A 15,806-nucleotide genomic window follows, 5' to 3' on the forward strand; every position below is an offset into this window, starting at 1 on the left:
TATAAACTACAGAAAATTCTCCTTAAGAGATATTACATTAAACCTTAAAATCAGATTAATATGCTGCTACTATTCGCCATTTTGTAGAATTTATGACAAATTTATCTTGCCTGTAACTACATATGCACACTGGAGACCATAGCCTTTAGAAAGAAAATGAAAGAGCAGCTCAGTACAACCCAAAGAGCGATGGAGAGGGCCATGCTAGGGATTAGATTAAGAGACAGGATTCAAAATATAGACATTCGTGAAAGAACAAAGATTACTGATGTCGCAGAACGTATAGCAAGGCTCAAGGGGCAATGGGTCGGACATGTTAACCGAGATAATCCTGAAAAATGGACACAGAGATTAACAAACTTTAGACCAGGCGAGGAGCAGGCAGACCACAGAAGAGGTGGGCAGATAATATCAAACAAGTCGCGAGCAAGCAGTCGATGATAATTGCCAAGAGTAGAAATCAATGGAAGCAAATGGAAGAGACCTATGTCCAGCAGTGGACAACGAAGACAGACTGAAGAAGAAGGTAGGCAATGTACTAAGATACCCAGAGAGATCTAACCTTCTACACCAAATAGAGAGTAAGATCGCGAAAGAAAAGACCTAGTTCGAAGAACATCCTGATTTCCCAATTTCTGAGAGTGTTATCAAGAGACATGCCATAAACAAAGTTATTATATTGCCAAACGTTCGATAACTGAAAGAAGATCTATACGAAAATGGTTGCGTTTCGATTTAATTCGAGTCTGAAAGAAGATCTATCTATTTTTCTCTATGGTAAAGTAATCTCATGTTCTCCGTCATGAGGCATGCAATTATGGTTTCAATCCTTAAGGTTTGTTCATTTACATTTTATGTTGTATTCAAAGTTTGTCGGAATGGTCATATTATTTTTATAGATTCTTAAAAGTGCGACGATAAGATATCTGCTTTGAAGACCATTGTAATCTACTGCCATAAAAAGTATGTTAGTCATACACCAAATTGAATAACCATTTTTTTAAATAAAATACTTATTTCTAAAATTTTATTTTATTATAAAATTGACTGGTCTATAAGCAGTGGCTGGTACAGCAAATGAAGTAAATTGAGGTGAATTCATTGTATGATGTACGTGTGCATGTGGGCAAGGAAGGTGTGGCATTCAAAGTTCGCTGAATCGGAACCAACAAAAAACACCAGACTGTACTGAACAAAATATAATTTATTGATAATGATACAAAGATACATTATTAGCTACATACATAAATAATATACAGGTATTGCGAACTCCCCGACCAGTCAGCGCATGAGCACGCCACGCGCTCCGACTGAGACAATGAGCACGGTGGTCTCTAAATATTGCAATATAAATAATAAGTTACATATAAATTATAATAATAAAATAACTACATAACATAAACGTGTTGAGAAAAAACACACAAATTAAATAATGATTTAAATAACAAAAAAAATGTTGATTCTTGCATCGGTCATATCGGCAGTGTTCAAAAGTAGGGACAGTTTGAAGATTTATTATTTATTAAATTTAAAATTGTTATGATTTGGATAAACGACATTTATAAATACATTCAGTTATAACAAAAAAAATATTGTAATGTGGGAATATTTGAAGGCAATTAAAAAAGCGTCACTATTCTTGTACACTGACGATATATAGGCACACGATAAGAGGGAACAATAAATGAGAAAAGCAGTAATAAAAATAATAAATAATCCGCGGAATGTAATACGAAAACTCTACGACCGATGACTTGAAAAACTAACCTAACTTACACATTCACATAGTAACATTCGTATAAAACACACCTTTTTATAAATTTATTATATTTAAAAAAATCACACAATATCAAAATCACTCCGCCATGTTGGCGAGATTAATTGTAACATAAATAAGACACTGTATTTAAATAAAGTCTGAGTTGGAGCCATTATCGTGACTTGGAAGTTATCTTGTAATTGATGTAACCAAAAATTTCTTCTCAAACATTTTTAAAAAATTTTTAAAGCCACAATTCTTTCATATTGCAAAATTAAAACTAAACTTACAAGAAATTAATACAACAAAAGCTGGTATCAATAATTATAGTGTATGCTACTTCATTCTAAGCCGGAATGCTAAACAGATCGGAAATCTTTGCACCATCGAGAACTCTGTTGGTAGTATGCACTTATATTTAACATGTATATGTAATAAGTTGATTTTCCATCTCTATTTCGACCATTTGCGGTTTACTGAGAACTTAAAGAGTAACAAAAAGTATTTATGTGAATTTGAATTTATTAGCAATAACTCTTTCACTGAGATAGACCAATACACAGAAAACGCAATCAATTAGAAGAAGTAATTACAAAATAATACATGGCACATTATTCATATTCTAGAAAGAACAAAAACGTAATATTTGCGCAAGTCAATAACCAGTAAATCCGATAAATAGATTGTAAGTAGTGAATTTTTGTACTCACACAAAAAATGTGACAAAATTAGAGAATATAATTACTAAATTAATGTTTTTAAAATATATAGGTACCCCATTTTAATTGATATTGCTTATTGGAGGATAACATATTTATAAGCTTTTATTTATTGTATAAAAACGATCAAATATTGACCAAAACAATGAAACTTTACCTACAAATATATTATTGGCTCCAAAGCTGAACTAATGACATGTTTGAAGTAGTATTATAGTCATAAAGTAGCAGCATCTATTCTTTCATTGAATATTTGATTAAATAATTTTTTAATTCCACTTGCCACCTGGTGCTTAAAACTTTATAATTGAGCAGTCACCTCACCAATCGGTGACATAGTCATAATGATTAAACAATATTGTTATCCACAACTAAATTATTTTTGAATATTTTTTTGTGAAATGGTATTTATCTGGATAACCTTCCCCGAAATTTTCAATGTGTCAACAAAAAATAACTTCCAAGCTCCGATTTTTATCCACAGTAAATGAAATAAAAAATAGGCACTACAATATCAAATCGCTCAAAGTAAGGATTTGTGTAGTATCTATAAATCTGTTAAAAACTGGCAACCTCTGGTCTTCGACACCAGGGGAATGTAGTTCTGGTTCGCTGCTGAAGAACGATCCCATCGACGAGGTAGGACTTTGACTCAAACTGCATGGTGGGCTGGGGCTATCCAGGGACAACGAAGGACTTAGAGCAGCGGGCCTAGCTGCCCTCGGTGTGACAGAAGAGGGCCTATTGCTCAACATTTGAGGCTTCGTGACTTCATCTTGGTTGTGTACGAAATGGCAACGGGGCCCATACGGACAGAAGCCAACCGTGTGGTAGGTGCGACACAGCTCGGTTTTATATTTCGGATGCCTGGCGAGGCTGCGCAGTTCACTCATGCCATGCGCGAACTGGCACTTGTCGCCATATTTACACACCCCGAACTCTTCGAAGGGGCGGCACAACTCCGTCTTATAGCGGGACGTGTTGACTGTGGTGGCTGTAACCGCCGCCGCGGGGGCTGAGACTTGTGGCGCAGGAGCCGATTGTGTGCGCTCCAATCGCCGGTGTTGGGTTAGATTATCCAGGAGCGCTGCTAATTGGTTCGAGCTGGCCTGGCCAATGGGAGTCGATGCCATTCTGGTTAGTGTGAGACGCATCTGTGTTGGTCCGATTGGTATGTGTGAAGTAGTAGTTGAGTCGGGTGTTATGCCGTTCTGAAACAAACGGAAAAAATTAATATGGAAGTTCTTTACAAAGAAATAACATGTAAAATCAAAAGTAGAAAATAAAATAGGGAATTTCATAATATAACTGTCTTACAAAAATAGTTCCAAAAACCAAATTTTTGATCATTGGAGGAATCATTTTTCATTTATTTTTGTCCTCTGCACATAAAATACTGTCGGTAATTCAATTTATATTGCATTTAATGACTTATTAACGACATTATGACGTTAATAAATTCTTCAAACACTACAATAAGATATTATTACTAACCACTGCTGCTTGGTTGGTGCAATGTTGGTTAGTTTACTTGTTATCATAAATAAAAAACAATTTCAGTTTTGTGTTTATCCGTTTTTAAAGTTAAAACAGAAATGAAATTAATGGGGAGCAAAGTAACAAAATTATGACAATACTAGTAAGTACAAACTATTCTAACTGTGTCCCCTTGCCCTCTAAAGCATTTAGGCAACCCAAGAATATTTATATTATCTAAACTGTTCGACACTAGGGAAAACGAGATAGACAACGTTTTAAACTTTATTTTATACCAGCTTTACTACACACATGTTGATCAGTTTCCCATTTTCTCTGTAATACCGATCGTAAGTAACTAAAAAATTTCAATTCTTAAATTTCACAAGATTGTATTGTGGACGACATGATCGAAATAACAAGCTAATATTGGTCCGCTAGCTGTACAAATCATACTATCAGTAGTTATAAAAAAAGTAAAGAAAAAGCCTATGCTGTGAAACAAATGAACTACAATGAATTCTGTGGCAAGAAACTTTCTAAAAATTTTTCAAAGAATTTTAGGAAAAACACAGAGATAAAGTACCATGGGGTGACATAAGAGTAGTTAAAATAAGTTAGTTTTTTCTATAAAACGAACTAGGAGAACGAAAACGACCGACGAATAAAAAGGTCAACCTTGTAATGAAGTAGGGCTAGAGATTTAACAACGCAAACGCTGGAAATTGCCTACGCATAACCACATGGTATATCATCAGCTAAGAAAAATGATTTAGCGTAGTTATGCCATTGCTGGTTGTGCTGAAATAGCTCTGAAACAAAGGTTTTTCAATACTATGAAGAACAAGTGATAGAAAAGACATTGAATGCTGAATAATCTGGTGAAATTCATAAAACATAAGCATAACAGTGCTCAATTTTGTTTTCCCGAGCAACCCGACGAAGATACTGTGACGAAATACACAATTGTAATATTTTACCAGAACCTATTTGATCTCTAAATATCTTTCTTTGTTATCTTTGGAGATTTGCATTATCTTAAGGTGGGTATACATATGCGAGCCAAACGGTATACGTACCGTACGCGTACAGATCCTTGAAAAATATTCTACATCGTACTGATAACTGATCGCATACTAATCTCGATCCATGAAAAGCGACAAACCAACAACGAACACACATGTGCGAAATGATTCATTTTATTTATAATTTGGGTACTGATTTATGTTTCTGTTTTTGCTTGTTTAACAAAAATTAAAATATGTACAATAATCAGTTTACTGTTTTCTCACGTCTCTCTAGAAACACGTCATTCAGACAATGTCGATTTGATGAGACAATAAAAATGTTCGCTGCGTCTAGTAAGCGCCGTCCAAACTGAAAGACGAGCTTCCTTTGAAGTCGTGGAATAAACCGCAACAATTTGGTTCGCGACGAATCACGATGAAACAGTACGCAAGCGGTTTTTTCTGCCGTACACATTAACGAATATAGCGTTCGCATACCGTTTGGCTCGTATATGTGTACCGACCTTTAGATTCAAACTAAAGAAAAGTGACCGTTTTTAGTAAAGAGAAAGGTGCTTTTCCATAGGTGAATCAGGATGAAGCACTTATCTACAAATCTGCGATTGAAATGGTTAAAATTCATGGATTAAGCTTTAATATGACTTCTAGCGTTTTCATCACCTTTTCTACCTAAAAAATTGCTCGTTGTACTAGATTTTCCTTCAATTGCGTGGATATAAACAACCATTTCGAGAAATTGGACTCACTGAATTATATAAAACTTAAATTAATTTAAAATATAGGAATAAATAGCTCGACATAAAAAAACTAGACAGAAACAGTATCTTTAGAAAGTCTTTTTATTAATTTTACTAATTTTAATATTATTATTTTTAGTTATCAATAATTACTAGTGGTTTCGAAATAGTTGCTAACAAATATTGCCACAAAAAAAAAACAATTTTCAAAACATAATCGGTTTTTCACGAATTTTTTGTTTTGAAAATTTGGCAAATGTCTGCGATGTACATTGATTTTAAGAGCACTTGTTGATAATTATACTCTTTTCTGTACTATTTTATTTGTAAACACGTCACGTTCACTCTCATAATCCGTTAATTTTGTTGATGTATGTATGTATGAGAATAAATTTCACGTAATTTCTGCTGCTCTAGCTAAGAACAATGTATCTCGAGTTCCTGCGGGTGTTTCCAATACCAAATAATCTAATCCGCTCCAATACCTACATACCTACAATACTTCCACTTCATTAGTTTTTCCAGGGTCTGCATCACCAAATAACTGTGAGTATCTTTTTCTGCAATAAGTCCCATTGACATAGGTTTTACTCCATAATTGGTAAGTGGTTGTCATTTTTATTTTTACTTCTAATAATTTCAGATTTACCTGCTACTGGTAAATCCGAAAAAACCCAAAACGACAAACAAAAAATGTAAAACTTAGCTCTATAGCTGGCTTTTCAAAAATACGCTTAATTTATTTCTCGGAAAATTTTCCTGTAATCGTTTTGCAGTGTAGGAAACAAAATTTTATGGTGTCGCTGATAATTCATAAATAACCTCGTATCTCGACTTCAGCTTACTCATATCCGTTCTGGGTGTAGTATGGTTTACCTTCTGTTGTTGAGTTCATAGAGCTCAGAACTACTTATCGTAACTATAAGCAGTCATCGTTATCGGTGAATTCTCTTGTAGTATGTTAAAACTTCATGCTTCTCTTGAAATATATCTGAAGATGGTCTATTTCTAAAGAAATTATTGCATTTTGGTATTTTTTTGAATAAAGTATTGATACGTACAGTACTGATACCTATAATAGTTTATTAATTATTTTTAAATTATTATTCTCTAGTAAACAAAATTTGAACGGAATTGTTATCTAAAAAAGAGCGTTACCACCAATTATGTCGAGGTGGAACATGTTCTGCCGTAACGTGTTTGACAATGTACTTATACTTACAAAAAAATATATAAATATCAATAAAACATAGCCGTCACCATGACTTAAAACCCTAAGGATTGTCGTAAGGTCAAAAGAATATCATTGTATTTAGAGATACACTTCACAACAATTCATTAATTGAACACGTTGTTTAGTTATTTTTCGCGTCCAAATTGTTGATTTCCTGCTGTTTATACTACATGATTTTTGAAATATTAAAGTGGACTTTAGCCCAAAGGACAGTCAAAGCAACAATACTGATTTAATATGATTACCTGTACGTAAAATAACAAAATTGTGATCAAAATTGGTAAGTGAGCTATTTAAATGTGATACAGATTCTGGAATCGAACTAAATAAATTATTTAAACTTACTAATCTAGAGTAGACACGTCCATTTTCAACATATGACATATCCTGTCACCTATCAATTGTCAGCTATTATGATATTCAATATTCTGTCTTATACTTAAGACATAACAAATACCTAACATATTTTTAACAATAATGTAACACAAAACAAATTCTGTAACTTTTTTTTACCCTTAAACGTAACCTTAAGGCTTTTTACCCAGATATTTAGTGGTTTGACTCACATTGCTTTTTCGACATTGGTCAAAATTTTATGTTTGCTTTTACTAAAGTGGTAATACTTATTCCAGGTAATATTACACTGATGATGTACAAGATTCTAAACAATTTTTAGTCCGAAAACGTTTTCTGGAGTATTTTTAAATATATACCTTTTATAAAGGATTTTAAACTTTTAGATAATAGCTTTGTTCACGGAGACAAACCATTACTGGTTTCTGACTGATTCGCATGCGCCATTACGTTTTGAACGTTCGCGGTGTCAAAAATCCGGGAATTTGACAGAAAGTTTGATGTTCACAGAGTTTTTTTTTTAACTGGTTCATGATCAGTCAGAAACAGGTCCATTGTGTTTGTGGATTAAGGTACGGATTTATAGTCAGCGCAAGTGCTATAAGAAAATGTCTGTTTTTTTGTTTGTTTTTGTCGCGTACAAGAAAATTTCTGTACAAAACGCGGAAGATGAACATGAGGAAAGTCAGTGATTACTGCAGATCATAATCTTGATTTTTTTTATATTTCATATATAGTTGCCTTTTTTAATTCGACATTTATCTACTACTCAAAAAACTAATTTTTGTTTTTTATACAGTTTTTGACAAATGTTTTAAAATTTTTTTTAACCAATATATGTAGTTACTTGCAGTTGCCTGCGCTTTTTAGATAAATTAAGACATTTGAACAATGAATATGGAATAACCGGACTGTTACATTTGTTTTCAAAAATGTGACCTTTCCGGTTAAGTTAACTTTGGTCTGTTTTAAGGTTAGAAACAGTAAGAAATACCCGAAAGTCTTACGCGGAGAAGTTAAAGTTGGAAATGGAAACTAATAACTAACTGATCCGAAACTTGTAGAAAACTGGTCAGAGACTCTCTCCGCGAACAAAGCTAATGAATGTATTATTGATTGTAGACTCTCGAACACATATTTATTTTACTTTTACAAATAAGATTTTGATAACGGTCCGGCTTTTGTCGATTAAGAAACTCGCACAGCTCAAAAGTTTATCGCACTGCTAGATACCTTTATCATTTATTTAAAGGACAGAGACAACCACGTGCAAGGATATTTAAATTCTCGAAATTTAAGGTTTTGATTAATTTTATTATATATATGCAAATGTAGATTTAAAATGGTTTAAATCTAATTATTATAGTCGCAGTAACATATTATAGAAAGCTTTAATTTTTTTAGTTTGGAAGCAGTTCGTTGGTAGAGTGTATAGTGGTGATTGCTATAATTTAATTATTTCGGATAGTGATGTAGCATTTCGTTAGTAGATTGTAGTGTTGTTTGTTGCGATTTACTTAGTAGCAGTTCGTTATAGTCTGGATAATATTAAATGAAATTAGTCATCCGAAATAACGCGCCGTAAGTGGTGTAATGTAGCAGAAATCACGTGCCAATCATGAATTATAGGAAATTTTAAATTCGACCATTGGCGGGGCGTAAGAAATTATGTTTCCTTGTTATTCACTGTGCATTGTAAAACTAGAATGTTATATTTCTGTTTATAATAATAAAAATAAAACATTGCGTTTTGATTCACATTAATAATGTGTCGACTGGACGTATATAGTCGTTATAAAAAGTTATATTAAGTACTCACATTAGTATATCCTTTTTATTTCAGAGAGATCTTCAATTATTTAGTCTGCCAATAGAAAGAGTGCTAGCAAACCGCAGATGCGTGTTTGGTTTGTATGTACATACTTAATGTCAAAACATTATCATTAACATGCCAAAACATGTTTAACTGAAGCAGTTATAAATCGAGTCATATAGTTACAAATACGGTAGCAAACAGAACGAAACGCAATTGTTAAGATTCGAAGTTTATTTCGGAGAAAAATTTAAGTGTCAAACAATCGAGAAGTCTATTTAATAAGTGAATTGATCAAGTCCTGACGTTATGTCGAAATGTGTTTGTTTACACAGCAAAATAAAGACAACAGATGAATCAACAGCTGAATCAGAAGATTGCTGCAACTACACAATGAAGTAAATACTTTTATTTTATAAGCGTAAAGAAAAAACTAAAAATTTCAATTTGCCAACACCGATTTTGTAGTAATAACCGGTGTAGTGTCGGTGTGAATGTAATTCCTGAAAAAAAGTACCCATAAAGAAGATTCGAATGCATTTAAATGCTGAGAAACAGCAAGTATGTTTCAATATGTAAAAAAAATCTACATAAGAAAGTCAGCTTCGATGATTGTTGGTAAAAGGTAACTTCTGATTTAACAGAAATTTCACTCTCAACTATATACAAAATAGTTAAAAATGAACCCTATCATCCTGGTTACCGAGAACATCCAGGTTAGAGAACCTCAGAACCAGTTAAGTTGAGGTATGTTTCAAATGAAAGCCAGTAATTAGCGGATCAATTTAGGCGTACCTTCAAAATTAAGTTACTTAAATGGAGACAAAAACTTCGTTGAGTCTGTCATCAAGTTTTATTTATTTGTGGAATCAATGATTGGCAGCAATAGTTACTTTGCTTTTAAGGAATAATTCCTTTACTTTTAAAAGCGAATGACTTCAAAAAGTGGTCATAAATCAAAGTAATGTAAATATAAAAATTCGTTTACCATAAAATGTTTATTTAAATTTTTTATTTAATACTAGTTCTTCACGTGGCAACAACGCCACGACATTCGTTATGTAACGAGTGAGATGAAATCAGTCAATGGGAACTTCGTCATACTTTCTCTATTGTAAATTATAAAAGAAACATAAAGAACTAGGAGAATTGAATTTGTCGTAAATCTTTAGAAATTGAAAGCAACAATATCAGTGTTCAGTCTGTTAGAAAAATTAGCGGTTTTTACAGATGCTATTTGGAAATTATTGTAGCACTTATAAATTATTGGTATGCAAAAAATTAAAATGACCGTCGTTACGTAAGTTGAAAGTTTTTTTACTTAGCCGAAATGAAGTAATACTAAAATAAACATTGGATAACGTCTTACTGCAAAAAGTATTAGTAACGATATGCGAAAACTAGAACCTCAAGACCAGTAAATGATAAAGTACATAAACATGAATATTAAATAAAAAACAATTAAAAACAGAGAATCTTATAATATGTATTCGATATGCAAACACTAAATATCAACGAAAAAAATTAAAACGCTTTTCAAAAAAACTGAAGAGTAAAAAAATAATGAACACTTCTTGTTAAAATAGAAGGACACTAGATGGCGCTTAATATTTTCAAGCACCATCTAGTGTTCTTTGAATTAGATAAATAGAAAATGTCAATATTTGTTTGCTTCTGTTTAAGAATTCGCTAGTCAGGGAATGACAAAAAGGTTTTGTATTAACCACTGTTCTCTAGAACAGGTCTATCCTGACGAGCTAAAAATAGTGAAACACGTGTATTTGGCTGGTATGACGTGATGTGAATATTCCTTCTCGTATATTATTTATAATAAACACATGTATGAAATAAAAACTTTTCGACAACAAAAAGTTTTGTCGATAAATATGTTCAGTGTTTTTGTAAATATCGTGGCAATGGGGCATTTAACCGAAGGAAAAAATGTTAAAAGCTGCTGAAAAGCTTAAGAGATTTAATAAGCTGTTGCTGTTTGAAACTTCAGAAGAACTTTACGAAGTTTTCTCAGTAAACTTTGGCAACCGTAATCTAAAATGTGCGACAGAGAGAAATTTGGGCAAAAAATCTGACAAGCTTTTCTAACCAAAATCTCACTGCTGATGTAATTTTTAATTATAGTTTTTTTTTTTTCGAATTATCTCTAGAAATTGACTGATGTAGTTTTTACAAAACCAGAACTGGATAAATGAACAAAAGAGGTGAGCTCAATTTTGGTTTTATTAAAACAAATGCCCCACTATTCAAAGAGAAAAGTATTCTTCAAGAACATACTACATATTATGATGTATTTTTGAACAAATCTTTCTTTGCCTATAACATGTTTTTTTAGATGAGCTTCCTCTATTGCACTCTCAGAAATGTTCAATTTGTTTGACTAAATGGTGTTTCTTTCCATTTAATATTTTTATCATTTTAATGACTTTTTAATCCATTCGTTTCTTTTCCACACAATTTTTATAGGTGGCTTAACTGTGATCTTGGCGCCATTGCGATTTTATGATCATTTACTTTTGTCAGTGTCGGTAAAATTATCAAATAGTTAAATAGTAAAAACAATAAAACTCATACATCTCCATTTATCAGCTGATGTTTTTTTTTAATGCTTTTTATCTTTTGCCCTGATGCTTTTAATGTTGTTCGGAATTTACAATACCAGCATTTTTCGAATCGCTAACAACTAAAATGTAATATTTACTAATATCGACTGCTCACCACTGATAACAATAAATAGAAGGTAACAATACATGTAAAATGTAGCTTATTTAAATATTGTTACCGTTATAAAGTTTTGCCAAGTAATGTACATACATCATTCACAAAGGTGAAATGGATATTTGTTTAGTAGTACATATTAGTATCAACTTGGCCCTAAATACACCCCTGGGGTCAAATTAATAGAGAATTAAACACAAGAAGGGAGTAGTTGCTCTTAAAGTGGTCTGATAAGTAACCTCATGATAATGTTTGATGAGAGATCGAAAATCGTTGTTCTCCATACGTGTGTGTCTTTTTCCATACTTGGTACTTGGTTAAAGTCTGCTTGGACGTTGCGCACGCAACACTTGGAAGCTAATTTGATCGTGTCATCTGTTCATCTAAGTACACTTGTTGTATCCGTAACAGGTTCTATCCAAGTTCTTGGATCCAAGTAGTGTGGTATTGTAAAATTAAAATGGCGTCGGTGCCGAAAATTCGAAAACGAGAAGTAAACACAAAGAAAATGGTCTGAAAGGGTGAGTGTTAGATTCATGGAGTTATGCGAAGCTGAGGAAGCATTATGGAATGTACGGATAAGGAACATAAAAATAAGGATGCTAGAAGTGCGGCATCTATTATTTTTTCTGTTTCAAAGTCCACCAGCCATACAGCAACAGAGAAAACGTCTGATCATTGCGAATTCTGAGCTCTAGACTAAAGTCTGATCTTGTAAAAAATGATTTCGTGTTCATGAGTACTTTCTTCGCTTGTTCGATTCTTGATAGGATTTCTTTTTTTGGGTTACACTGACTATTGATATTTTCTCCCAAATATTTTATGGAAGTTACCTGTTCTATTATTTGTCCCTTGGCATACACATGCACGTTTGTTGGTATCTTTAAAATTACTAGAATTTTAGTTTTTGAAACATTTATCATCACGTAATGATTATTTAGATGACATAAATGTCCATTGTATATGACACTGTTTGCTGATAAAAAAATATCTTAATATAAAACAGAGATTTTTCTTCTGTCGTTGTTTAATATGAATTTATGAAAATATGTGTGATAGAAATATGAACTAAGACCAAATATTTACGAAAAATTATCTACAGCAAGAAAAAAAAAACAGAAATGGAAGAAAAATGGGACCAAAGGAAAATAGCACCCTCTAGTAATAAAAAACATTTAAGGTCGCCTCATGCTCATCATACTCCTTTTACAGTGAGTAAGTAAAAATTTGTAAACTGCTGGTGGTATATTTACACGGTTATACTGACATGAAGACAATGGCAACACATATTATTTTAAGCTTGTGTTTTTAATGGTTAATGAAGTGGGTGCATTGTTTGTTGCAATATATCTGTTCCTGCATGATTACGCCTTACAGGAACATTCCGATATAGATACCTACACACTAACGAACTGCACACAGTAAGTAAAAGTCTCCACTTTCTACCTATCTATGCTTGGCAGTGACAAACAGCGTAAGTCGTTTACCGTGAAAGCTACTTCTATGCAGTGGGAGTTCTTTTCTCTTTCTCTTTTTCATAATCGCTTGATTGTACGATCAAAACAACATTTCGTTTTCGTTTTTTACGTCTCTTTTCCGTAATGTAATTGCAACGTCTGCAATGCAACGTGGAATACTTTCTCTATTTTACTGGCGCTAGCGATTACACTCCAAGAACTAAGATCAGAGGCGGATTAAGGGGACACGTGCAAATGGCAGCAATAAATATGATCTTTTTAATTGTGATTTATAAAATGCCACATATTAGATCATCTCTAACAGAATAATACTAGATCTATGTGTGGTGGCAACTTAACTGTGATTATTTGGTCTATATTGATTTATAATGCAGTGTCCATGTGATCACAGTGAATTTCCACCATTCTAAGTTCACCAACGCTAAGTAAATTTTCAAAACACAAAAAGCTGACACAGGTAAGAGCTAGGAAAACAAACTCACAGTTGAATTAGAGGACAATATTGAATCAGTAAAGTTTCACACATTTGAGAGTTGAATTAAGCACGGATGGAACAGATGAACTAGAAATTCAAAGAATAAGATATATACAACGCATATTTTCACTTGTCCATGTGTTCGCTCCAAAACCACACACTGGACATCGAAAATCAGGCTCTATTATCAGACCGATAGTATGTTATAGATGCGACACACGGGTGATGCCATGGAATATAAAAAGAAAGCTGAAGATTTTGAAAGAAAAAGGCTGACGTATTTGGACCTATTCATGAAAACGGAGTATGGAGTTTCAGGTAAATCATGAACGGTGAAGAGGCACAGATCTTAGAATTCGTTTAACCTAATAGACTTCGATAGGCTGTTCGATTTGGGTTGTAGCGGCATTGGGGAGAGAAAGTTCACTAAGTGACAATAATAATAACGCCTTAGTGATATGATTATACTAAACCATTGATATGATATTCATCTAACCATAATTGTAGATAAGAGGTATGAACAACTAATCCCTGATTATTCAATCTGGGTATTTTAGGGCACATACAAGAAGCAGAAAAAATTAAAAAGGAATATGTAATGGAAGTTGCAAACAGAAAACTGTATTATAATTATTGCTTTTTAAGTCTACTAAAACTCGTTTTGTATTTTCATATTATTTTAAGCATGAATTCATTTTGATTCAATTAAACATTAAATGGTATTCTCGTAGTATCTCATAAGTTTTGTTGTATGTGTCATGTTTTCTTTATCAATAACGAGACAATATGTTAAAAAAAGCAGTAACAAATCTAAACACAATTCTAAAATTCTAATTGAAACTGATAATTTATAGTTTTGCACCAGTAAATTAAGTGGTTATTATTGAAGACATTTACCAAGGAAAACCTCTCGGAAAACATTCAACAATTAGTCCAATTAACTCATATTATTTTTAACATTGTCGTATGACTTTGTATAAGTTTTAATGGTGGAAATGTAATTGAACTTTACCTAGATGTACTTATATTCATTGAACAGTTAATTTGAATAGGGTCATAGGTCACTGATTCATTGATTGACTACTGCTAAGGTCTATACAATTTTTATATTCAGTTCTCAGTATTGTCAGCGTTGGTTTTTACTCGAAAATATAAGTAGAGAAGTATTCGAAGTTTCAGAGTTTAGAAAGAAGTAAAATACTATTTATATATCTACGTTAATCATTGTTTCTTTATATTGTATCACAAATTGCTGCTTTAATTAGGATTAAATGTTGGCGAAGGCATTGAAGAAGTTCAACAATGACAATTAATGCAACGAATGCAAAAAACAAATAAGGTAAAAATGAAAGCAACTAATTCATATTTAAATATAATTCAGACTTATTTAATAAAAATTTATTTTGGGTATTTTGAAAACTACACAAAACTAAAAGAGGCGAACGAATTTTTAGTAGAAATGGATATTGAAGAAACGCAAGGCTATGAACTGTCTCCCATCCTGTTCGCTATACATTCAGAAAACAAAACAAATGTTTATTTGTTATAACCAGTATATATCAGTTATAACCAGAAAACACATTAGAAAAATCAAGAATGGAAGCGGGTTGATTCCGCTGAATAGCCAAAAAAGTCACTTTTTGGAGGTCTAAAGAGAAAGCTTCTTGGCTAGACATGTTTTTTACCAGTGGCGAAGTAGGATTCACTACTAATCCTATGATCAGATAATTGTGGTGGCCAAAATAAGAACCAGGTTATACTTGTTATGTATCTTATTTTGATTGCAAATGGTTTCTTTTCAGAAGTTACTTAGAAATTTCTCGAGAAAGGACACCTTTAGCTCGTGTGATTGCGATTTTGCCATTATTAAAGCAAGAAAGCATGCCAAGCCACTTACACCAAAAGACCAGTGAATATATCATTGAAATTATTGCTAATGCTGGAAAGAAAGATCCGTTGTTGGTAGTGGATATTACATTTTTTTGACTGGATAAATCTAACTC

The 15,806-nt window shown here is 32.7% G+C and overlaps 1 protein-coding gene across 4 annotated transcripts in view; it reads right to left on the reverse strand.

Annotated features, from left to right (window-relative positions):
* Nucleotides 1–1,184: 1,184 nt before the first annotated feature.
* Tis11 (Tis11 zinc finger protein) overlaps nt 1,185–15,806 on the reverse strand; it is a 126,273-nt gene continuing 111,651 nt past the window's right edge. For all 4 annotated transcript variants that reach the window (XM_072530417.1, XM_072530415.1, XM_072530416.1 and 1 more), the window contains one exon: nt 1,185–3,689. In XM_072530417.1, the coding sequence (XP_072386518.1) occupies nt 2,985–3,689 (705 nt within the window). In that variant the 3' untranslated portion in view covers nt 1,185–2,984. The remainder of the gene's footprint in view (nt 3,690–15,806) is intronic.

This window comes from Diabrotica undecimpunctata, chromosome 4 (assembly GCF_040954645.1).
Source record: "Diabrotica undecimpunctata isolate CICGRU chromosome 4, icDiaUnde3, whole genome shotgun sequence".
NCBI lineage: Eukaryota > Metazoa > Arthropoda > Insecta > Coleoptera > Chrysomelidae > Diabrotica > Diabrotica undecimpunctata.